At 40.4% G+C, this 23478-nt stretch overlaps 2 protein-coding genes across 4 annotated transcripts in view; one reads left to right on the top strand and one right to left on the bottom strand.

The window, feature by feature from the left end:
• LOC135112156 (uncharacterized) overlaps nucleotides 1-23478 on the bottom strand; it is a 36810-nt gene that overhangs the window by 4130 nt on the left and 9202 nt on the right. The gene's annotated exons all lie outside the window — the stretch shown is intronic.
• Nucleotides 95-19531, top strand: LOC135112157 (calcium-binding protein P-like). 3 transcript variants are annotated; one of them, XM_064026232.1, is made up of 5 exons: nucleotides 5250-5341; nucleotides 5528-5588; nucleotides 12888-12985; nucleotides 14084-14264; nucleotides 17415-19531. In XM_064026232.1, the coding sequence occupies exons 2-5, from the start codon at nucleotides 5561-5563 to the stop codon at nucleotides 17960-17962; spliced, it is 855 nt and encodes a 284-aa protein (XP_063882302.1). In that variant the 5' UTR covers nucleotides 5250-5341; nucleotides 5528-5560; the 3' UTR covers nucleotides 17963-19531. The 3 variants fall into 3 exon arrangements, with proteins under 3 accessions (XP_063882303.1, XP_063882302.1, XP_063882301.1); XM_064026233.1 differs by lacking the exons at nucleotides 5250-5341; nucleotides 5528-5588 and adding an exon at nucleotides 95-252; XM_064026231.1 differs by lacking the exon at nucleotides 5250-5341 and having other exon boundaries at nucleotides 5433-5588.

The raw sequence follows: 23478 nt of genomic DNA, 5'->3' as shown, positions 1-23478 counted from the left end.
ACACATTTACACACAGAAATTCGTAACACCACAACATATTGATGTGGCGGTAACATGAAGCACACAGGAGGATTCAGCGTTATGCCGTTATCTCGTCTTGGCACAACTGGCATCTCTGTATGACATCACCTCAGCTTCATGACGTCAGGAGTAAACAGTGACCCACAGCAAGGCGGGGAGGGAGGTATACGCTGCGCCTTTCATTGTCTCTGCAGGACTCTCCGCGCCACGCCCTCACCATGAACACCAGTGGTAAGGCGGCCACACCATCCCTTCAGCTATCTCTCCTTTAATCCCTCTCGACACATTGCTACTGTCTCCCTATCTCGCCATGCACTGAGGGAGCTCTTTTTAGTGTTACAGGGATAGCTACGCACCCATTCATCCCCTAAAGCCAGCTCCGCCTCCTCTGTCTTCCTCCCCCTCTTCTTCCGACTCCTATTCGTTCTTTTCCTTGCTGACTGTATGAGAGGGAAGTGTGAATTGCACGAGTAACCTTGACATTTTTCACGTGTTTTCCGGTGCATGTCTGTATTAGAGGAAGTCTAGAGTGTTGAAGTGGTTTCGTAGTTAAGTGTATAGTAAGATTTATTTTATTTTTTTCATGAGTTTTTTTTTTTATTGATTTTGTGGGTGTTTCAGGTAAAATTTTCGGTAAACAGCGTCCGTTTCGCCACATTTTGAAATCAAACTCTTTTTTCTATTTCTCAGACCCGAGATTCAGGATATGAGTTATTTGCTGCTTTTCAAACACTTACGAGTCTAGTACACGTCTAGAGGAAGCTAGGCAAGGCACCACGAAACACAGTTTGCCTTGACATTTTCTATGTTTGGACGCTGAATCTTGTCACTTGATTTCTTTACATAGACAAACCTTGCTTTTCCTTCGTTATTTCTCTTTTTTTCCCTTCCTTCTTTTCCTCCTATTTCGCGTCTTTTTCTATTTTTTTTCTCCAGCTTCCTTTTTCTCGTTCATTTTGTTCTTTTTTTCCTCTTCCTTCTTTCTCCCCTTTTTTTTTTTTTTTTGAACTCTTTACTGTTGTGGTTCCAGAAACTGAATAAAAGATGTTGAGCTACGAATGTATTATTTCGAAAATAATTATAGCAAAAGGAGAGAGTGACATAATGCATGTACGAATAGTTTTATTTCTTTTGTCCATGAAGCTATTATTTTTTTTTTTTTTTTTTTTACCATAAAAGGGTCAGTGGAAAGAGTCATAGGAAGGAGGAAAAACAAATGCAGGCAGGGAGTTCCAAAGTTTACCAGAAAAAGTGATGAATAACTGAAAATACTGGTTAACTCTTACACATTAGAGAGGTGGACAGGATAGGGGTGAGAGAAGAAGAAAGTCTTGTGTAGCAAGACCGCGGGAGAAGGGGAGACATGCAATTAGCAAGATCAGAAGAACAGTTAGCGTGAAAATAGCTGTAGAAGATAGCAAGATATGACACATTGCGGCGATAAGAGAGAGGCTGAAGATAGTTAGAGGAGAGTTGATAAGATGAAAATCTTTTAATTCTACCTGGTTAAAGAGTGGTATGAATGGAATCACCCCTCCCCTCCTCCCATATGGACCATACTCCATGTCACGGGGGGAGAGGTATTCCAGATTATTATTCAAGTTCATTATTATTATTATTATTATTATTATTAATATTATTATTATTATTATTAAGTTGGATGAAATTGTGTTAGGTTTAGTTTACTTTTTTTTCCCCCAAATCTAGTTTGGTTATTAAAGTTAGGTAGCTGCCACCAGTCATGGGTTTATGCTTAATACATTTATCTTCGTGTGATATAGGAAGCATTGAAAAATCCCGTGACAAAAGATTAATTTTATTTTATGTAAATAATATTTATATATAAAACAAACAAACAAACAAAGACTTCTTACTATTCTTTTTCTGAATACACAATAGTTTACTTGGTCAGTAGCTCTGTTACCTTGGCGTTGTGGGATCCCAGTAATATATATATATATATATATATATATATATATATATATATATATATATATATATATATATATATATATATATATATATATACGAGTATATATATATATACCCTAAATCAGTTGATGAGAAAATTTTTAAATGTAATATTTATAAGTTAATTTTCTGAGTGATATAGGCAGTCCCAAACAATTGCATATGAAGAGTGACATAATTAGGTAGTAGCAGACACAGAGGCAGAGGATCCAGAGGGTCTGGTCAGAAAGGGGCAAAGATGGACGGAATAATTTTCAGTAGAACTTGAAAGTGTAATGCAGTCTAGTAATTAAGTATCTTATTAAAAGAGGAGTAAGATATTTACATGGTGTTTTATGTTTGGTATGATAGATATGTATGATGTACGAAAATTAATTAATTACGAAATATCTGTGGTAATTGATGTGATGCTGATATCATGTGTTTTTCTAACTAAACGTTAATTGTACCGATTGAACATTAGCGGTGTTTATGGACTTGATATTGTCTGTGTTTCTGCACATTAATTGCGTTAACTGTTGAACATGTTGAAAGTATATAAATTGAGGCCAAATAACTTGAACAAACTTAAGATGAATGCGAGAAAATTTTCATGGTGACTTGTAAGAAATGTAAAATAGTATTCATTAATAAAAGTCCAGTAGTCTCTGAACAGTATCCACAATCCATACAACATCGCGGTCACGACAGCCCAGACGGAGGTCCGTATTCTGAAACACTGCTTAGCGGCGCCTCCACTTTTTCTAAAAAGACTCTAGTTAAAGTGACACGGGTTTTTAAGGATGATTTTACTACATTCGCTACATTCAGAAGGGACGAATTGAAATAACACGGGTTTTTGGAACTTTATATGTTTCTAGTAAAAAAAAATAACAAGATATCTATACTATTCAGAAAATAAACTCTTGAGAACTTGGCAAATCGATGGAATCGCCACTCGAATGAACAAACAAATGCCACGAGCTGGCAAGTTATTAGTTTTAAAATGAGTGTTATTTATACAGTATAGAGGAGTGTGTGTCTTTCCAGCCCTACACGACTTACTAGCGCTTAGATATTGCAGCTTATGACAAACAGTCTCGTGAGAGCCAAATGTGTATGCTGCGGACTCCTCTTCCTACGTACTTTGGTAATGGAGGTGGTGGAAAGAATGAAGGAGGGAGGGAGGGAGGTGGAGGTAGTTGGTGGAGGGAAGGAGCAAGGGAGGTGGAGAGAATGTTGGTGGAGGGAAGGACAGAAGAAAGCGTTGGTGGAAGGAATGCAGTAAGAAAGAAGGGAGGTGGAGGTAGTTGGTGGAGGGAGGGATGTGCAGGTAGTTGATGGAGGAAGAGAGGAAGTAGAGGTGGTTGGTGGAAGGAAGGAGGGAGGGAAGGGTAGTTGGTGGAGAGAGAGAGAGAGAGAGAGAGAGAGAGAGAGAGAGACGGGAGGAGCATGGTGGGGAGGGAGGGAGGGAGAGAAGTGGTTGCCTGATGCCATCACTACAACAACCATTATCTTTTTTATCTTTTTTCCTTACTTTTTTTTTCCGTTTATCAAGTTTATCAAGGTTATATTTTCGGAATTACGTGGGACATACTGGAAAACGAATCTCTCTCTCTCTCTCTCTCTCTCTCTCTCTCTCTCTCTCTCTCTCTCTCTCTCTCTCTCTCTCTCTCTCTCATGGAACACTAAATAACAGTACCATCTTAATTATTACTATCGCAATATTATTTAATCAAACTGCCATGTGGAGTTTCATAACTGATGGTAATGATAAAGAAATAAATGAATAGATAAATGCTACGTACTGTAATAACGTATAGCTTAAACTGATGTAAGTAACGTCACTAACCTGTAAAAATATAAGTATTGTTCGTTTGAGAGAGATGCTTGTGAATATGTTTTGATATCCCCCAAAAAATGAAAATACGATGTTATTGTCAGATAGAGAGAGAGAGAGAGAGAGAGAGAGAGAGAGAGAGAGAGAGAGAGAGAGAGAGAGAGAGTCATCATATCTTGTACTCCCAAGCACTTTGTCTTCTTACATTCAACAGGCTGTATTGGAAGCCACTCGGGTTGCCAGAGGTGTTTTCATGTTGCTAGCGATTGTTTAACAAGAATTCTTTACACGCAATAGGAAAAGAATGTTTCCGCTTTCACAAACACTCCATCTTATCCCTTACATTCAAAAGGCTGCAGTGTAAGTGATAGAATTTGTCAGAGAAGTTTCCAAGAAGCTAGTGACAGGTTAACAAAGATTCTTTATGCCCAACCACACACACACACACACACACACACACACACACACACACACACACACACACACACACACACATGATAATTGTTTTACGTTAATGATAATCCTGGTGAGGGAACAAAACGTATACGGGAGAGGATGATACGAGAATAACGAATCAGTAGTGTATGATAATGTTGATAGACCAGGAGAAGAATGCGAGAGAAGGAGACGAGAATAACAAAGCAGTATTTTAATGTGTGTTCGTTTACAGCAGACAAGAAGAGAGAGAGAGAGAGAGAGAGAGAGAGAGAGAGAGAGAGAGAGAGAGAGAGAGAGAGAGAGAGAGAGAGAGAGAGAGAGAGAGACGATAACAAGGAAACACTACCATTACGAGTCTTTATAGCATATTAGGAAATAATAATAATAATAACAGAGAGAGAGAGAGAGAGAGAGAGAGAGAGAGAGAGAGAGAGAGAGAGAGAGAGAGAGAGAATCGAAGTAGTTAACAAGTGACTGATGGCAATAAGGAACCAGCTGTAATGAGTGTTTGCAGCACTAACAAACCCCCTCTTCCAAAACGGGGAAACAGAGCAAGGTCAGAAACGCTTCACTCTCTCTCTCACCATGGCGATTTTCAAGGGCCACATAGAGGATGGGCCGGGTTTTTAGGACTGTTCCTCTTGTTAATAATGTAGAAATCTTGTTAATTTGTCACTAGAAACAAAACAAAAAAATCCTTAAAATCTTGTGTAATTTCAACTTAGGCCTTTTGAAAGTGGTAGCGGAGGGGTGGTGCAGGATTGTACCAGTATATGCCGAAGTGTTATCTGTTTAGTAACCTTGGGGGCGAGGTCACTATCGGGGCACTACGTCATTCCCGCTTCACTGAGTGTTAGTCATCCCCACCAGGAAAAGGAAGAACTCCATCACGTGGTTCCCAATGACGCTGGTATTGTGACGTAAGATTGATATCGGTGTATACTTTTTATCGCAGCTTTCCGCCCGTCACACCTACACCAACCCGAGCAGGTATCAGTTGTCTTGTGTCCTGTGTGATATTAACCCAGGGACTGCTACTGCTTCTCAAAGTTCACGTTGTGGTGTGCCTTTATTTAAAAGTACAGTTTGAAGGTACACATGGAAGGGAAAGGAATTAAGTGTAGTAGAGTCAAGTAGGGTTAGTCTAATTAAATACCGTGTCATACAGTTATTTTCTGTCAACACGTAGCAGTCACAGTAAGGATTGGTTTGTAATCTGGTGTTGTGGTGCTTGTGAATTAGACTCAAGATTCATTAACCTCATCTTGTACACTATAGACATCAAGAGACTGCAAAAGTTTCACAGTGACAATGGAAGTGGACAGCAGCGATAATGAAGGTAAAAACTGTTAACGAGACTTGAGTTTTAAAACCATACATGCTGACTGTGGTGTTCTTGGTCTTGGCTACGTCGTGCTTCTGTTGCACGATTATCATCTTCCCTCATCTTTTCCTTCTACGGTCTTGCTTCCTTCTTCATTTCTTCATTCTTGTCTCTTTCTTCCTAAGGTGATTCATTTGTTCTTGGTGATTTTTGGGTTACAACAGGTATAATGGCCCTAGGATTATAATGAGTTAGTCCGTATTGTTTGGGTGTAGGTTCTTGGAATAAAAAAAATGAATAGGTGAATAAGAATAACGATAAAACATAAGAACGTAGAAAGTCATCAGGCCTACACGTTGCAGTCCCTGGATGAAACATGGTTATATAATTTCACTCATCTTATCAACCTTATCCATAAATATGTCGTATCATATTTGTAAAGCCTCCTAGTGACTCAGCACGAACATCATCATTGTATTTTTTTTTTACTTAGTTTTAGGGATACAAAAATTATATAGCTAACCTGATTTTTTTTTTGTTCTATTGTGGGTGAGAGAGAGAGGAACAAACATTACACTATTAACCGCTTTTGGTATTATCTCAGTAGCCTTTGAAAAATTGTCCTATTTGTCGTGACCAAGACTGGCTCTTTCTTTTTCTCTGTTGCTCTTTCTTCTTGGTTCTTTCTTCCTAAGTCGTTTACCTTCTCTTTTCTTTTCTTATTTTTTTCTTTTCTTTCTTGTTTCATCTTCATTTAATGTAGGGTTGCCACATGTTTAAGAGAAGTAGGATATTAAAGGATAATGCTGTTGGTCCACCCGTTCCCACTGTCTTATCTAAAAACAAGAGATTAAGAATTCTCAAGGCGAAGGCAGGCAGTCAATAACATTCCTGCTATCTTATCAAAAGCAAGAGACGCGGGATACGCGAGGCGAAGGCAGTCAATTCAAAGTTTCAAAAGTAACAGATGCATTGCCAAACATGTCAGGGAAACCCGCGCTATGCAAACCAAGTAGGCTAATGACTCGTGGTAGCCCCTTGGCGCAGACTGACAAGTTTCCGCCATTCTGGGAAGCAGAAACAAATATGCATGCACTGTCCCTTGGCTCATATTCAGAAATGCTTCGCTTTCTCGCCCCGACAATTCTCAAAGACCACAGAAATGATTAACCAGGTTCTCAAGAGTTTCTCCGGTTAGTAACGTAAAAATCTTGTTAATCTATCAGTGAAAACACCCTTAAAAACCGTGTAACCTCAACTAGAGCCTTTTGAAAGTGATGGAGGTGTGACGCAGTGTTTGAGAAGGTCTGCAGGCCCGTATTCAGAAACGCTTGACTCTCACTACTGTTTTCGAAGGTCAGATAAATGGTTACTGGATTCTGAAGAATGTTTCTCCTGTTGATTATGTAGAAGTCTTGTAAATCTGTCTATAAAACCATAAGAAAAAAAAAAAAAAAGAGCGTGTGGCCAACTAGAGCCTCTTAAAAGTAGTAGAAGTGAAGGAGCGGCGTTATGTGTTTTAGAGCGTAGTCTCAATGTCTGGGATTTTCCTTCGTGGGGAATCCATGGTGCTGGTTATTGAGGTGTGTTAGTGTAGTGAGGTCAGTAATGCAGCACAAAATGAACGAATGGTATAGTTAATTGTGTTCGCAGAGAGGTGGTTTGGGAAGTCTTAATTAATATAATAGTGGGATTAATTAATATGATAGTGGGAAGTAACCCAAGGAATATATAATTCTCTCTCTCTCTCTCTCTCTCTCTCTCTCTCTCTCTCTCTCTCTCTCTCTCTCTCTCTCTCTCTCTCTCTCTCTCTCTCTCTCTCTCTCTCTCTCTCTCTCTGTAATTATTCATCCACCAACTTTAGGATCACGTAATGGGGTCATGATTGTCTTTTCACAATAGTCTTGACCTTACTCGTACACGTTTCGTCTTCTCATCCCAACGACTGTCATTCAGTTGGCTCTAGTGGAAGTTGAAGTAGTTTTCAAGGATGTCCCTATACTTGTACTGATGGTTTAGCAAATGTTCTATACTCGTATTGTGAGTAGGTAAAACACCCGTATTATAATCTCCGTAACCTTTGAAAAATAATCCTTATAAGAGATATAGAGAGATATGGATCAAGTATGTAAACTTAGGTGACATACACCCACTGAGAATATAAATACTATCTTTATTTATTTATTTATTTATTTTATTATTTTATTTAATTTTTTTCGGGGTTAGTTTTGTTGTCAGTAGTGGTGGTGGTGGTGGTGGTGGTGGTGGTAGTGGTCACGCTATAGTGTATAGTATCTACGTACACTAGAGATAAAAATAGTAAAGTTGTTGATACCAAAGGAGAGTTTCAGTTCGCGTTAGCTCTTTGTAGTTGTTAATGGTGGTGATGAGATCCATATAGTAGTAGTAGTAGTAGTAGTAGTAGTAACCTATCAAGAGGGAGGTTTCAAGACACATATCCCTCATATTTTGAGTTATCCTTTTTGACACCTCTTTTTAGGAACTGGCACTTCACTTTTTATGTCGTTCTTTTTGTTGCCAGTTCTCCTCTTACATAAAAAAAAAAGAAGTAATAGTAGTAGTAGTAGGAGGAGGAGGAGGGAGAGGAGTTGCTGTAAAAGTAGTAGTAGTAGTAGTAGTAAAAGAAAACAAGGACGAACAAACTACATCACCAGTAACAGAATAGTAGGAATATTAATAACCATGAACATTAATAATAGCGCAGAAAGCAATTAAGTATAGCCTCCGTCAGCAAGCATGGTGCCGTAGGGAACAGTGTTATTAGGGTCAACTGAAGGCTAAGGGAAGGAAGTGACCTGAGGGCGAGGTTGGCAGTTCCTTTTCCGCTTGGTACTTCGCAGGAAAGACAAAGAAAACGTGGAAAGAAGACGTGGTAAATTTGAGAAGTATTCCGATGAGGCAAGATGACGTTTATCTCTCTCTCTCTCTCTCTCTCTCTCTCTCTCTCTCTCTCTCTCTCTCTCTCTCTCTCTCTCTCTCTCTCTCTCTCTCTCTCTGTTCTTATTGTTATGATTGTTGTTGTTGTTGTTGTTGTTTTTGTTGTTGTAATTTTTTACATGTCTATCTTCACACAGGAGCCCTAGGATTATAATCAGTTAGTCCGTATTGTTTGGGTGTAGGTTCCTGAAATATCGATAAAACATAAGAACGTAAAAAGCCATCAGGCCTACTCATGGCAGTCCCCGCCTGAGGGATTCACGCAGCTTCCCTCTTTTTCTCATCGTCTATGTCCAACATTCTCCACTTGGTATATTCTCCAGCGAACATCACGCACAGGATTCCCCTCTCGTCCTTTCTTCTCCAGTAGTTTCTCGCCACCCCTTACGATAGGTTAGGTACTGCATTACTCGGATAATATCGAAATAACAACGTTTTCATCAGATGGCTAGGTTAGGTAAAGTTAGATGCAGATTAATTCAGTTTATTAATTTCATTGCAAACCCCTTCATTGTGTTGATCACGGTAAAAAAATATGTGTTTGTTCAGGAGTAAATATTAACTGTCCTAGGTTTATCTCCATAAAACCCTTTAACTCAACCCTGGTCATTGTTAATTGGTTATTTCACTGTTATTGATGAAATCACTCGTGTTGAGTTTGTCTGTTTCCAGTGAATGTCAAAGCTGAAAATTACATACTTTCAAAATATTCACACATATTTTTGAGACTAGAGTGTTGGCGGGTACAATATACGTAGCTTATTTACAGTCTTAACCTTATTGTCTGCGGCTTTCCTTGATTTTCGCTTTTCTCTACCAGGGGGTCGAATAAACATGACCGGACGAACAATATTCTGTGTATCGCCTCGTGGCAAAATTCCCCAACATATCGTACGACGCCATTCCGTCCGATTACCTACATTGGAGTACATATTACTTGCAGTGTTGCCCATGATTTTTCCTTACACCATAGCTCATATCTGCTTTCTCCACATCACTATCGGTGTTTCACGTTAGATGGATATATTCTGCACGCACACACACACACACACACACACACACCGAGTAGTGTAGTGGTTAGCACGCTCAACTCTCAAGAAGGCCCGGGTTGGAATCCCGGGAGCGGCGAGGCAAATGGGCGAACCTATTAATGTGTAGCCTCTGTTGACCTAGCAGTAAGTAGGTACGGGATGTAACCCGAAGGGTTGTGACCTCGCTGTCCCGGTGTGTGATGTGTAAGTGGTCTCTGTCCTCCCCAAAGATCGGTCACTATGCGGACTGAGCTCTGCCCATAGGGGAACGGCTGGCTGGGAGACCAGCTGACGACCGTAGGTGAATCCCACACACACACACACACACACAGCGCGACAACCGCGGCAGCCATCCTTGAAAGATATTATGCAGAAGTAGAGAGGAAGCTCGACATCACACGGTTATGTCTGGTTTCATCAAGCTAGATGATGATTAGGGAAACGGAACCATCGTTAAAAAAAAAAAAATTGTTGCATTTCTAGAGCATAAATTGGTTACAGTAGACTATGCGTTAAATAAATAAAGAAAGAAAGAAAGAAAGATTAAACATTTTCTTTCCGTTTCATGAACTCCCTATTGTTTTTATAATGCTCTACTGCCTGAATCCTATTTGATTTCTACAAGAATATATAGTTTCACCAATGGTCAATAAATCACCTGGCTCCAACATTAAACCGGCATGGTCAATAAAATTTTTAAAAAGATCCCAGACTGCACCAAACCGGTCATGTAGCCATCTCTGAGGTCTGGTATCAGTGTTAAAAGTTGGGTTTTGCATGTAAAAAACAAATCTATTCATAGACATTATTGCACCAATTTACAGGTTGATCAAACTCTTCCCTGAAAAGTGTTTTATGTTTGTTTTGGCCTAATAAACCACGTGCGTACAGCAAACCAAAAACGCTTTTCAATGCAGTATGTTACCCAGATGTGTGACTTTATCATTATTTGAAGGCCTCTGAGAAATTTCTGCAACTATACCTTCAATTTTGTGATTAGTATTGTGCACAGTGTTGGAAATCACATCAGATATTATGAACAAGTTCCATGTTATTTCTTCTTAATTTACTGACCCCACATCTCCTATCAAACATTCTACAACACCGGATATGTTCGCAGTAGGTCCATGTTATGGACTTCTCTACATCTCTGCAGTGGTTTCTCTACCATGATTTATATTTCATATTTACTTTCATCTAAACAACTGGTCATTGAATTAGCTAACCTGTTTCTTATTAATGTTTTGCTATTCCTCCGCTTTGCTATTTCATAATCTATGCCATCGTCCACGTCCTCGTCACTTTCAAATTCCATGGCAAGACCAGCATTGTCACCTATTACATCTGCCAAATCTTCAGGGTCATCTGTAAAGTCAGGGGCTGTGTCTGTAGAGTCTATTGTAAGCACTAAGCAATCATACACCCAGTAAGTGCACCCAGTCATGTAAGCTGATAAGCTCTCATATGCACGCTGCAGTGCATACTTAGGAAAATTTGCAAGGTTTTTATTTTGCGGAGGGTAGCTAGCTAGCCCCCTCAGCACTCCCCCACCCGCTGCAGTGAAGTCATGAGTGGCTAACTCCTGATTGGCTGCTGCCTGCCTCGCCCCCCACTCTCTCTCTCTCTCTCTCTCTCTCTTCTTCTTCTAGTTTCATGGGTAGCATGTATACAAAGATTTGATGATGAACTTGTCAATCATGACCTTGAACTCAATGTCCAGACTCCAGTAAAGCAGCTGATGTGGTTGGGGTGTGGCTGGATATGTTGTGGAGTGGAGGATGGAAGTCTGTTCTCATGGCAACTCCCACTTGAAATCGCTTCCAGTGTAGCCACTCACTCACCCAACCTCTTAGATCATAGTAACAGACAATAGTGGGATTGCCATGTCTCAAGAGAGAGAGAGAGAGAGAGAGAGAGAGAGAGAGAGAGAGAGAGAGAGAGAGAGAGAAAACCTTACCATCTTTCGAAAATATCATGCCACCCATCACTGAAATGCTCCATATTGCCTTGCATATCAGATGAAATTAGCATGATTTTGGTAGAGTTTTTAATTTCACGTATTGTGTCAACACAAGGTTCAACCGAGCTACTGTACTTAACACTCACATTATATATTTATGGTTTTATCGTGAGATGACGCAGGAAAGTAGAACACACGTTGATCACACTGCCTGATTGTGCTACACGCACCCTGTTATTTCTCACTTACAAGTCATATGTTCTTATGTTTTTACATAAAATACTGCAGGAGAGAGAATAATAACTACACTAAAGATATATACCAAAACACACACAAAAAAAAATAATAAAATAAAAAATAAAATAAATAAATAAATAAATAAATAAATAAAAAAAAATAAAAAAAAAAATATATATATATATATATATATATATATATATATATATATATATATATATATATATATATATATATATATATATATATATATATATATATATATATATATATATATATACATACACACACACACACACACACACACACACACACACACACACACACACACACACACGTGCGCAGGGAAATTTATCATATGGCTGGCAAGGAGGTAGCCATCGGCAGTGAACTCATTGATCACTGATTTTCGTCTGTCATATTGTTTAGCAAAGTAAATAAAAATTAGACTTTTTTTTTTGCAGATTTTTACACGGTCATTCCTTATCAAATTTTGATTGATATAGTAAGAATTATTTCCAAAAACTTTTTTTATTTGAAAAAAAAAAAAAAAAAAACTAGGGTAGCCTGTTTTTGACCTGTGCTACAGATAATAAGGTTAAGGTACTGCCACAACTGCTGCTGGCTGCTAAGAGATCATACTTTGCTATCAAAATGCTGACATCTTGCTGTGGATTGGCTGTCCTTTCTGGTACAGTACATGGTTATAGCTCTTCTCTCGCCGTTTCCCATGAGTGAGGGGTTGGCTCCATGTATCAGTCTCCAGTTGTTTCTGTCCCATGCATCTTCCTTCATGACTCCCATCCTTTGCAGTTCTACTGCAGTTCCATCCCTCCATCTCATTCTCTTCCCCTCAGTCTTCTTTCCTCAATTGGGTTTACCTCCAGACTTTAATTGGTTCCTGATTTTTCTTCTCATTATAGCTCTCTAATTACATAAAGTAGCCAAGTAAAATTGTACTCAGAGGAAAGAACAATACACAGTACAGTACAGTACAGAAGAGAAGCTGTCAGAAGTAAGTATAGTCGTAGTATATCATAAATTATGTGACGTTAGTTATTTATCAGTGTTAGTAAATGGTTCATGAAAATCTGTGAATTTTAATAATTCTCCTTTATATTCCTACAGGAGGTTACCAGCCAGCACCACAGACGACAGTGGTGGTGGTCCCAGTTGCCAACAGAATGAGGATGAGGGGACCGGCGTACCTGCAGCAGGGGGTGAAGGTAAGGTGACGCGCAACACGCCTATGCCTCGCCACCTGTAGAGTGGGCGTGACTCTCCTATTACAGGGTGTAGTGATAACTCTTTCATCAGGGATATCTCGCCAAACTCTATGTGTGACTGTTGAAAGACTGATTAGGATTCATGTTTATATTTATTGGTTTTGTTTACTTAATTTATGTAAGGACAAAAAAACTGGAGGAAAAAAAAAAAAGATAAATAAAGGTGCCTGTCCCTAAAGAAGACAGTTCAAGGGTAAGTCCAAAATTACATGATGAAGTGTCTGGAAACTTTCCTTTTGAAAAAAAATTAAGTCATAGGTAGGAGGAAATGCAGAAGCAGGCAGGGAGTGCCAGAGTTTTCCAGTAAGCAGAATGAACAATTGAGAATACTGATGAACTCTTGCATTAGGGAGGTGGACAGAAGAAGGGTGGAAATAGAGTCTCATGCACTGAAGCTGTAGGAGAGATGGTGACATGTAGTTAGCAAGGTCAGAAGGGCAGTTAATGTAAAAATAGCAGTGGAAGATAGCAAAAAATACAATCTTGTGAGGAAGAGGGAAAGGTTGAAGACAAAGAAGAATTAGTGAGATGAAATGCTTAGTTAAAATTAGTTTCCCTCATGTTGTTATGGAAAGTTAGAAGAGGCTTCCCAGAGTTATGGAAAGTGAGAAAAGAAAGGCTTCTCTAAACAAGTTAAAAAGGTTTCCCAAAGTCTTATGAAGTTAGTATTGGTTTCTATCCTAAGTTTTCCATTAAGTTATAGCAAATTAGAGAAGAAAGGTTTTCCTGTGATGGTTTTCCAATGCATGGCAAATTTATAGAGAAGAAAGGTCTTCCTAAGTTATGAGCATTTACCACAGGTTTCCCTCACAAGGCTTCCCAGAAGTCATAGAAAGTTTGAGTACAAGGAATTCCTGAAATTATACGAAGTTTGAATATGTTTCTCTTAGAAGGTTCCCACAAGTTAAAGAAAATTTGAGAAAGGTTTCCTTGCATCATGATAAGTTGGGGAAGAAAAGTCTTCCTTATTGTAAGTTTGAACTGGTTCCCTGTAGAAGATTTCCCTCAACTGAATTCCTTTTTTCCTTCCTTTGTCAGGTGGGAGGTATGATGTTGGGCATGGGTTGTGTCGCCTGCCTGGCAATGTTCGGTGGCTTCTTCCTCTTTGTCGGCATCATCATGATCTCTACTGCCAATTACGACAGTGACTTCTGGGATAATTTTGACAGGGACCATGATCCAACAATAACTGTAGGGACCATCATGCTTGTGATCGGCTGTAAGTATAACAACATAGTATACCTTATTGTAAATAACCTCATAAGGGATAAATAGTCAACTTGTGTCTGTTAATTTTCTTTTTAGAACATAAAAAAACAAGGGAAGCTGTAAGAAGCTATCAAGCCTACACATGGAAGGCCCTGTGTAAGGACCATATTGTGAAACACTTAAATGTTCTGCACCTTCAATACTTTCAAAAGGCTCACAAAATTACACGGGTTTTTAAGGATGTTTTATGATTGTACTGACAAATTAACAAGACTTTTACATCATTAACAGGAGAAACACTCTTGAGAACCTGACTGATCATTTACGTGGCCTGGCTGATAATTTATGTGGCCTTTGAAAATAGTCATGGTGAGAGAACAATGTTTCAGAAAATGGGTGTAAAACATGTATGCCTATTTCCCCTCCCATAAATTTGTCTAATCATCCTTTAAATTTTTGTGGTAATTTGTTTAATGGTGTGAGAGAGAGAGAGCTAACCTTTGCTCATGTGTGTTGGCATACTTACTCAACAGCAGTAATGGACAGAACCACTTCTTTGGCCTTCTGGTCTTGTGAAGTAGTGATGACTTTGCCTTATTGGTTTTTCAAGTGATCTGTAAAGCTCTGATAGTGAACATGAGTGAGCAATAGTTCCATCAGTTTCAATTTCATCATTAACAGTGCGATAGAGGATAAGTACTCTATTTGCTGGTGCATTAGATGCACTATTCTCTTGAAAAAAAGTGTCTTATAATTACTCTGTCTAATGTGGCCGTAATACAGATGCATAGGCCTGTAAGCTTAGGCCATAGGTGTGGAGTTGAAGCAGTACCATTTACACTAGGCACACATATTGTTACTACTAATAAAATTCTCTCTCTCTCTCTCTCTCTCTCTCTCTCTCTCTCTCTCTCTCTCTCTCTCTCTCTCTCTCTCTCTCTCTCTCTCTCTCTCTCTCTCTCTCTCTCTCTCTCTCTCTCTCTCTCTCTCTCTCTCTCTCTCTCTCTCCCCTCCCCTCCCCTCCCCTCCCCTCCCTTGCCCTCCTCTCCCTTCTCTCTTTCCCTTCCCATTCCCTGCCCTTTTCTCCCCCTTCCCTGCCCTCCTCTCCCTTCCCATTCCCTGCCCTCCTCTCTCTTCCCTCCTTCCCTCCTTCCTTCCCCATTCCCTGCCCTCCTCTCTCTTCCCTCCTTCCTTCCCCATTCCCTGCCCTCCTCTCTCTTCCCTCCTTCCTTCCCCATTCCCTGCCCTCCTCTCTCTTCACTCCTTCCTTCCCCATTCCCTGCCCTCCTCTCTCTTCCCTCCCTATTCCCACCATCCATCCACCCTCTCTCTCTCTCTCTCTCTCTCTCTCTCTCTCTCTCTCTCTCTCTCTCTCTCTCTCTCTCTCTCTCTCTCTCTCTCTCTCTCTCTCTCTCTCTCTCTCTCCTCTCTCTCTCTCTCTCTCTCTCTCTCTCTCTCTCTCTCTCTTCCCTCCTTCCTCCTTGCCTCCCCATTCCACACACACACACACACACACACACACACACACACACACACACACACACACACACACACACACACACACACACACACACACACACACACACACACACACACACACACACACACACACACACACACACGATTTTAGATGTGATAGTTGTACTACACAACTACAGCAATGCATCACACTAAATGAGAGGACAAAACACACACTCTTTTAGGGATTTTGGCACCCACTCTCATCCATTTATTCATTATTGATCTAAACCAAACTTCTTGTCCTATCCACTCCTACATTAATGACTTTTCCATGTCTTTTTGTAGATGTCCAACCCTTCAGGAAGTAAACAGCTTAAACAGGGAAGCCATAGAACACCTGACTTATGATCACTCTAAAATTTGATGGGTAGAGCAAATTTAGTATTGTTCAATGCCTCAAAAACTCAATCCTCCAACTATCAGTTTGACACAACCTTCCAGATATCTATCCCTTCTTCAATGACAACTGCCCCCCTCTTCTACATTGAACATCTTTGGTCTGTCCTTTGCTTATAATCTAAACTGGAAACTTCATATCTCATCTCTAGCTAAAACAGCTTCTATGAAGTTAGATGTTCTGTCATCTCTGCCAGTTTTTCTCAACCTCGTCCCCACCCCCACCTTAGCTGGTAACTCTGTACAGGGGCCATATCTGTCCAAGTATGGAGTTTGTTTCACCTGTATGGGGGGCAGGGGCTTCCACTCAAACTGCTGTTCTAGAGAGGGTGGAATCAAAAGCTTTTTGTCTTATCAACTCCTCTCCTCTAACTGACTGTCTTCAACCTCTCTCTCATCACAACAGTGTTGCAGCTCATGCTATCATTTCATGCTAACTGCTCTTCTGATCTTGCTAACTGCAAACCTCCTCGCCTCCTGCAGCTTCACTGCACAAGACTTTCTTCTTTCTCTCATCCTTATTCTGGCCACCTCTCTAATGCAAGTATTCTCAATCATTCATCCCTTTCTCTGTTAAAGTCTAGAACTCTCTGTCTGCATTTGTATTTCCTCCTTTCTATGACTTGAACTCTTTCAAGAAGGAAGTTTCAAGACATTTTTTTTTTTTTTTATAATTATTCCATCTGATATCTCTATGGGAACTGGCATTAAGTGGGCCTTTCTTTTTATTAAAAATTTTTGTTACCAACAGCCCTCTTACACACACACACACACACACACACACACACACACACACACACACACACACACACACACACACACACACACACACACACACACACACACACACCAGTTTTTTCCATAACTTTATGATGAAACATAATAGATTTTTTTATTCCACAAAACATCCTTGTGAAATAGGTGTGTGTCTTATGCAGAGGTGCGTGTAATACGCTAGCAAATGTGGTATGTCAGACAGTCTGATTTGACATGAATTTCTTGGTGTAGGATGAATGGATAGAAATTACATATATGCCTATATTGCCTTAAGAGAATATATTGGGGAGAGAGAGAGAGAGAGAGAGAGAGAGAGAGAGAGAGAGAGAGAGAGAGAGAGAGAGAGAGAGAGAGAGAGAGAGAGAGAGAGAATGCAGTTTTAGCTACTAGTCCTTAAGGCTTTAGTTTAGCCTAGTTTTCATGGACAAAAATACATAAAAATGACCTACCCTTGTCATGCCCACAGCCATCATGGTCTTGGCCAGCGTGGGTGTCTGTTTCTATGCCCGTAAGAAATATAAGAAATTTGGTGGCGCAACCAATCCCGGGCAAGTAATTAACCCTCCACCAACTGGGTATACTGCACAGCCGCAACATGCTGACTCAGGATACCCACAGCCTGCTGGCTACCCTGGTCAGCCTCAGCTAGCTGGTTATCCTGGCCAGCCTCAGCCAGCTGGTTATCCTGGCCAGCCTCAGCCAGCTGGTTATCTTGGCCAGCTTCAGCCAGCTGGCTACTCTGGCCAACCTCAGCCTGCTGGCTATCCTAGCCAGCCTCAGCCCTATGCTAACCCTGCACCTACTGGCTACCCACCTTACCCAGAACCAACTACTTCTTACCCCGGCCCTCCAGCCCAGTATGCAGCCCAGCCAGGAGCTCCTTTAGCAAAGGTTGACCCATCATACCCTACCAAGCCTCAACAATCCTCCATGGCCTACGAATACACTCCACCTCCTCCACACGTGCCTGGCTCCACAGATGAGCCAACTGCACCTCCTCCATACCAGCCCTAAGGGTAGCTGACAGAAAGAGGGGCCAAAGTACTGGACACAGCTGGTGTGTGTGTGTGTGTGTGTGTGTGTGTGTGTGTGTGTGTGTGTGTGTGTGTGTGTGTGTGTGTGTGTGTGTGGTGTGTGTGTGTGTCCTGGGGTGCCTGCGTAACTTCCATGATGCCTCTGTGAAGCAGCTTGATGGCAGTGCTGGTGTGCTGCATGGCTCCTGCTGTGCTGCTCAAGGTGATGAATGCAGGAATTGGTATTGTGCTGGTGTTATGCCTGGTTTTGTACTGCACTTTTCATCTCCTGATTCTCAAGAAATTCATTTCCTGGTAAAAAAAATAGAATGAATATGAATCTATATTACTTATTGGATTTCATGTAAAGCAAAGGCATTTAACTTTATACCACACCAGAAAGTCATGTGTTTAAGTCTTGACATGCATTGTGGTTAGCAAGATGACAAGAATTACTAGATGAAATACAGGTGTGTGGCCAAAGTGATGTGTGTTTGCTCTGCTCTACTTTTGGCATGGAATCAACAAAATTACAAATCATTTAGAAGCTTTCATAGGACTGTATTTTGAAACATTTCTGGCTGCATCTCCACTACATACAAAAGGGTCTTGTTGAAGTGACACGGGTTTTTAGGGTGTTTCTATGATTCTAGTGATGGATTAATAATATTTCTACATTATCAACAGCAGAAACACTCTTGAGAACCTGGCTGATCATCTCTGTGACCTTTGAAAATATTCTTGGTGAGAGAGCAGAACATTTGTGAATGCAGCCCATACATCTGCTGAGCTGTGTTGGCCAGCCAGGCATGAGGCAGTTCTATGGGAGAGGAAAGGTGTGCCTCAACCAGTGGCCTTATTTACTTGTGACTTAAGTTGTTTTGCTTGTGTATTTCTTGTGGTTGTGTATTCTCATGTAGCAGTTAGACTTGAATTTTATTAACAAGTGAGATCTGTCAGTGTAGTGAGAAGGCAATGTTCATGAGGGAACTGTGAAGCATTGTGGTGTAGACAAGTCATTACCACTGTTGGAATGCATCTTGATCCATTTTTATCTGTTATGGAGTGCTGTTATTGATAAAACATAAAAGCTGCCAATAAAGAGATAGAGATTTTAGTCATCATGAATTATTTCTACATTTGTTTTTGTTTTGGAATGCAGTAAATAGATGCTAAGTTACCAAATCTGGGACCATATTGTGAAACACTTTTGTGTGCACCCTGACTACTTTCAAGAGACTCTAGTTGAAGTTGTACAAGTTTTTAAGGGTATTTTTATGGTTCTAATGGCAAATTAACAAGATTTCTACATAATTGATAGGAGAAACGCTTGAAAACTTGGCTCATCATCTCTGTGGTCTTTGAAAATAGTTGTAATGAGAGAGCACAGCATTTCAGAATATGGGCCCTGTAATGCAGCAAACTGTTGACTTAGGAATGTTGCATAATGGGGGGGGGGGATGGCTGAAGACCTCCAGACCAAGAGTACATGTTTATGTTGCTATGAATGAGACAGACAAACATTGTCCTTTTATGGATAGAGTAAAAGAAGTAAATGGTAGAAATGTAACATCAGCACTATTATTCAATATCCTCAACAGATTCAGGGAGAGCGAGACAGGTGATGAGTCTTGAGGGTGAAAGCAGCTTGATAGAACAACTTCCACAAGCACCACCACACTGGCTTCCTGTAGCACAAACCAGGTAGAAAGCAGTAGGTAGGACCTGTCAACATCTGCCTTCTTGCTGGAAGTTTGCCTACATTCAGCCTGTTCCTAAAAAGGGTGACCCTTCTAATCCATCAAACTACTGTCCTGTTGCTTTAATTTCCTGCCTATCTAAAGTTTTTGAATATATCCTCAACTGGAAGATTCCTAAACATCTATCACTTCACAATCTTCTATCTGACTGCCAGTATGGGTTCTATAAAGGCTGCTCTACTGGTAATCTGGCTATCCTTACTGAGTCTTGGTCATCCTCTTTTAGAGATTTTGGTGGAACTTTTCCTGTTGCCTTGGATATATCAAAAGCTTTTGATAGAGTCTGGCACAAGGCTTTGATTTCCAAACTACCCTCCTACAGCTTCTAGCCTTCTCTCTGTAACTTTATCTCAAGTTTCCTTTCTGACTGTTCTATTGCTGCTGTGGTAGACAGTCACTGTTCTTCTAAATCTATTAACAGTGATGTTCCTTAGGGTTCTGTCCTGTCACCCACTCTCTTATTATTCACGAATGACCTAAACCAAACTTCTTGTCTTATCCACTCCTACGCTGATGATACCACCTTGTACTTTTCCACATCTTTTCGTAGATGTCCAACCCTTCAGGAAGTAAACATTTTACACAGGGAAGCCACAGAACACCTGACTTCTGATCTTTCTAAAATTTCTGATTGGGGCAGAGCAAACTTGGTATTGTTCAATGCCTCAAAAACTCAATTCCTCCATCTATCAACTCAATACAACCTTCCAGACAACTATCCCCTCTTCTTCAGTGACACTTAAGTGTCCCCCTCTTCTACACTGAACATCCTTGGTCTGTCCTTTACTTATAATCTGAACTGGAAACTTCACATCTCATCTCTAGCTAAAACAGCTTCTATGAATTTAAGCATTCTGAGATGTCTCCACCAGCTTTTCTAACCCCCCCAGCTGCTAACTCTGTACAGGGGCCTTATCTATCCATGTATAAAGTATGCTTCACATGTCCGGGGTGGGGGGTTCCACTCATACCACTCTCCTAGACAGGGTGGAATCAAAAGCTTTTTGTCTCATCAACTCCTCTCCTCTAACTGACTGTCTTCAGCCTCTCTCTCATGCCACAATGTTGCATCTCTAGCTGTCTTCTACCACTATTTTCATGCTAACTACTCTTCTGATCTTGTGGGGGTCTTCATCCCCCACAAGGTTAAATGGAGCTAGAAATACTCTAAACAGTGAGATGTGACCCCTGTGAAGGCCTATAGTTATGCAGTGTATTGGTTGAAACAGCAGTAAAACCCAAGAATGCTTTTATAATGTCTTGTTACTACTTTTTGCACTCACTCCTGAACTCATCAATCTCAATTAGTGTACATTGGATTAAGGGCAAGTTTCAGATGAGATGTCAGGAGCTGTATGGCCTTAGCCCCGCCTAGTTGTCTAGCATATGCCGTTATAAGATTGAGGGACCGTGAGGAGGTATTATGCTGATTTTTCTTGGAATGACTATTGCTTCTGTGTCAGAGACACATCTCTGTGTGCTGAGTGCATAACAAAGGTGATAGTGTCTTGCATGGAGGCATACATTCCTCACTCTTTCTCTCAGTCTAAACCTCCCAAACCTTGGTTTAACGCAGCCTGTTCTCGCACTATACATGATAGAGAGGTGGCCCACTAAAGGTATTTGAGCCTTCCATCACTTGAATCTCATGTGCCTTACATTTCTGCCTGGAATCATGCCAAGTCTGTTCTCCAATTAGCCAAATACTTCTTCATTAATAGAAAATATACAAATCTTTCAAGATCTAACTCCCCTCCCAATTTCTAGCACCTAGCCAAAAAACATCTCCAGTAACTTTACTTCTTCATCTTTTCTTCTTTTATTCAATCTGATGGCATCATTGCCATCTCATCTATTTCTAAAGCCGAACTTTTTGCTCAAACCTTTGCTAAAAACTCTACCTTGGATGATTCAGGATTTGTTCCTCCCTCTCCTCCACCCTCTGACTACTTCATTAAAATCCTTTGCAGCAGTGTTTTCCATGCCCTTGCTAACCTAAGCCCTCATAAGGCTTGTGGACCTGATGGGATCCCTCCTGTTGTTCTCTGAAATTGTGCCTCTGTGCTTGCACCTTGCCTAGTCAAAACTCTTTCAACTCTGTCTATCAACATCTATCTTTCCTTCTTGCTAGAAGTTTGCCTTCATTCAGCCTCTTCCTCCAGAGGGTGACCGTTCTGATCTCGTTCTGATCCTATCCTAAACTACAGTCCCATTGCTTTAATTTTCTGTGTATCCAGAGTTTTTGAATATGTCCTCAACAGGAAGATTCTTAAACATCTATCACTTTACAATCTTCTTGATTGCCAGTGTGGGTTCCATCAAGGCTGCTTTTCTGGTGATCTGGCTTTCCTTACTGAGTCTTGGTCATCCTCTTTTAAAGATTTTGGTGAAACTTTTCCTGTTGTCTTAGACATGTCAAAAGCTTTTGATAGTCTGACACAAAGCTTTGATTTCCAAACTACCCTCCTATGGCTTCTAGGCTTCTCTCTGTAATTTAATCTCAAGTTTCCTTTCTTACTGTTCTATTGCTGCTGTGGTAGACAGTCACTGTTCTTCTAAATCTGTTAATAATGGTGTTCCTTAGAGTCCTATCCTATTATCCTATTATTCATCAATGATCTTCTAAACCAGACTTTTTTGTCCTACCCAATCCTGCTAATGCTAATGATGCCACCTTGCAGTTTTCCATGTCTTTTCATTAATGTTCAACCCTTCAGGAAGTAAACAGTCTACGCCGGGAAACCACAGAACACCTGACTTCCGATCTTTCTAAAATTTCTAATTGGGGCAGAGTAAACTTGGTATTGTTCAATGCCTCAAAAACTCAATTCCTCCATCTATCAACTCAACACAACATTCCAGACAACTATCCCCTCTTCCTCAATGACACCAAACTTTCCCTCCTCTTATATATGGAACATCCTTGGTTTATCCTTTACTTATAATCTAAACTGGAAACTTCGCATCTCATATCTAGCTAAAACAGCTTCTTATGAAGTTGTTCTTATCCGTCCATGTATGGAGTATGCTTCACATATAGGGGGGGGAGGGGATTCCACTCATACCACTCATTTACACTGCGTGGAATCAAAAGCTTTTCGTCTTTTCAACTCCTCTCCTCTAACTGACTGTCTTCTTTTTCATCGTCGCAATGTTGCATGTCTTGTTAACTTCTACCTCTATTTACATTCCAACTGCCCTTCTGATCTTACTAACTACATGCCTCCCCTCCTCCCGTAGCCTCTCTGCACAAGATCTTTCTCTCACCTCTATTATGTCCACTTTCTAATGCAAGTCAGCCAGTATTCTCAGTCATACATCCCTTTCTCTGGTAAACTGACTAAACTCTGGAACTCCCTGTTGCTTCTGTATTTCCACCCTCCTTTGACTTGAACTCTGTCAATAGGGAGGTTTCAAGACACTTATCCTGTAATTTTTTTTTTTTTACTGTTCGGGCATCTTAGTGGACTTTTTTTTCAGTTTTGTTGCTCTAGGCTGGTACCCCTCCTACACATAAAAAAAAAAAAGAAAAAAAAAAAACTTCCATTGCATTCTCACATTGAAACTGAATTTGCGGAATTCGTTTTCGTTTTTTGGCCCAGGCGGAGGACAGTCGAATTACGTTGTACTTACATACACGGATCGTCACTCAAGCAGTAGTCGGCTAAACTGTAGCTCAGTGCTTAGTACATTCCGTATTATATTTGGTAAATTTGGAAATAGAATAATAAAAAGTTTGTCTTTTTACTGCATTTTT

Source organism: Scylla paramamosain, chromosome 23, assembly GCF_035594125.1.
Source record: "Scylla paramamosain isolate STU-SP2022 chromosome 23, ASM3559412v1, whole genome shotgun sequence".
NCBI lineage: Eukaryota > Metazoa > Arthropoda > Malacostraca > Decapoda > Portunidae > Scylla > Scylla paramamosain.
Note: the sequence above shows the minus strand (reverse complement) of the source record. Positions and strands in the feature narration are given on the sequence as shown.

Bases quoted from the DNA above. Each gene is read 5' to 3' on its own strand.
- LOC135112157 (XM_064026232.1), top strand. From the start codon at position 5,561: ATGGAAGTGGACAGCAGCGATAATGAAG. The intron at 12,986-14,083 runs GTAAGGTGACGC...TTCCTTTGTCAG, and splicing joins ACCTGCAGCAGGGGGTGAAG to GTGGGAGGTATGATGTTGGG. The intron at 14,265-17,414 runs GTAAGTATAACA...TCATGCCCACAG, and splicing joins CATCATGCTTGTGATCGGCT to CCATCATGGTCTTGGCCAGC.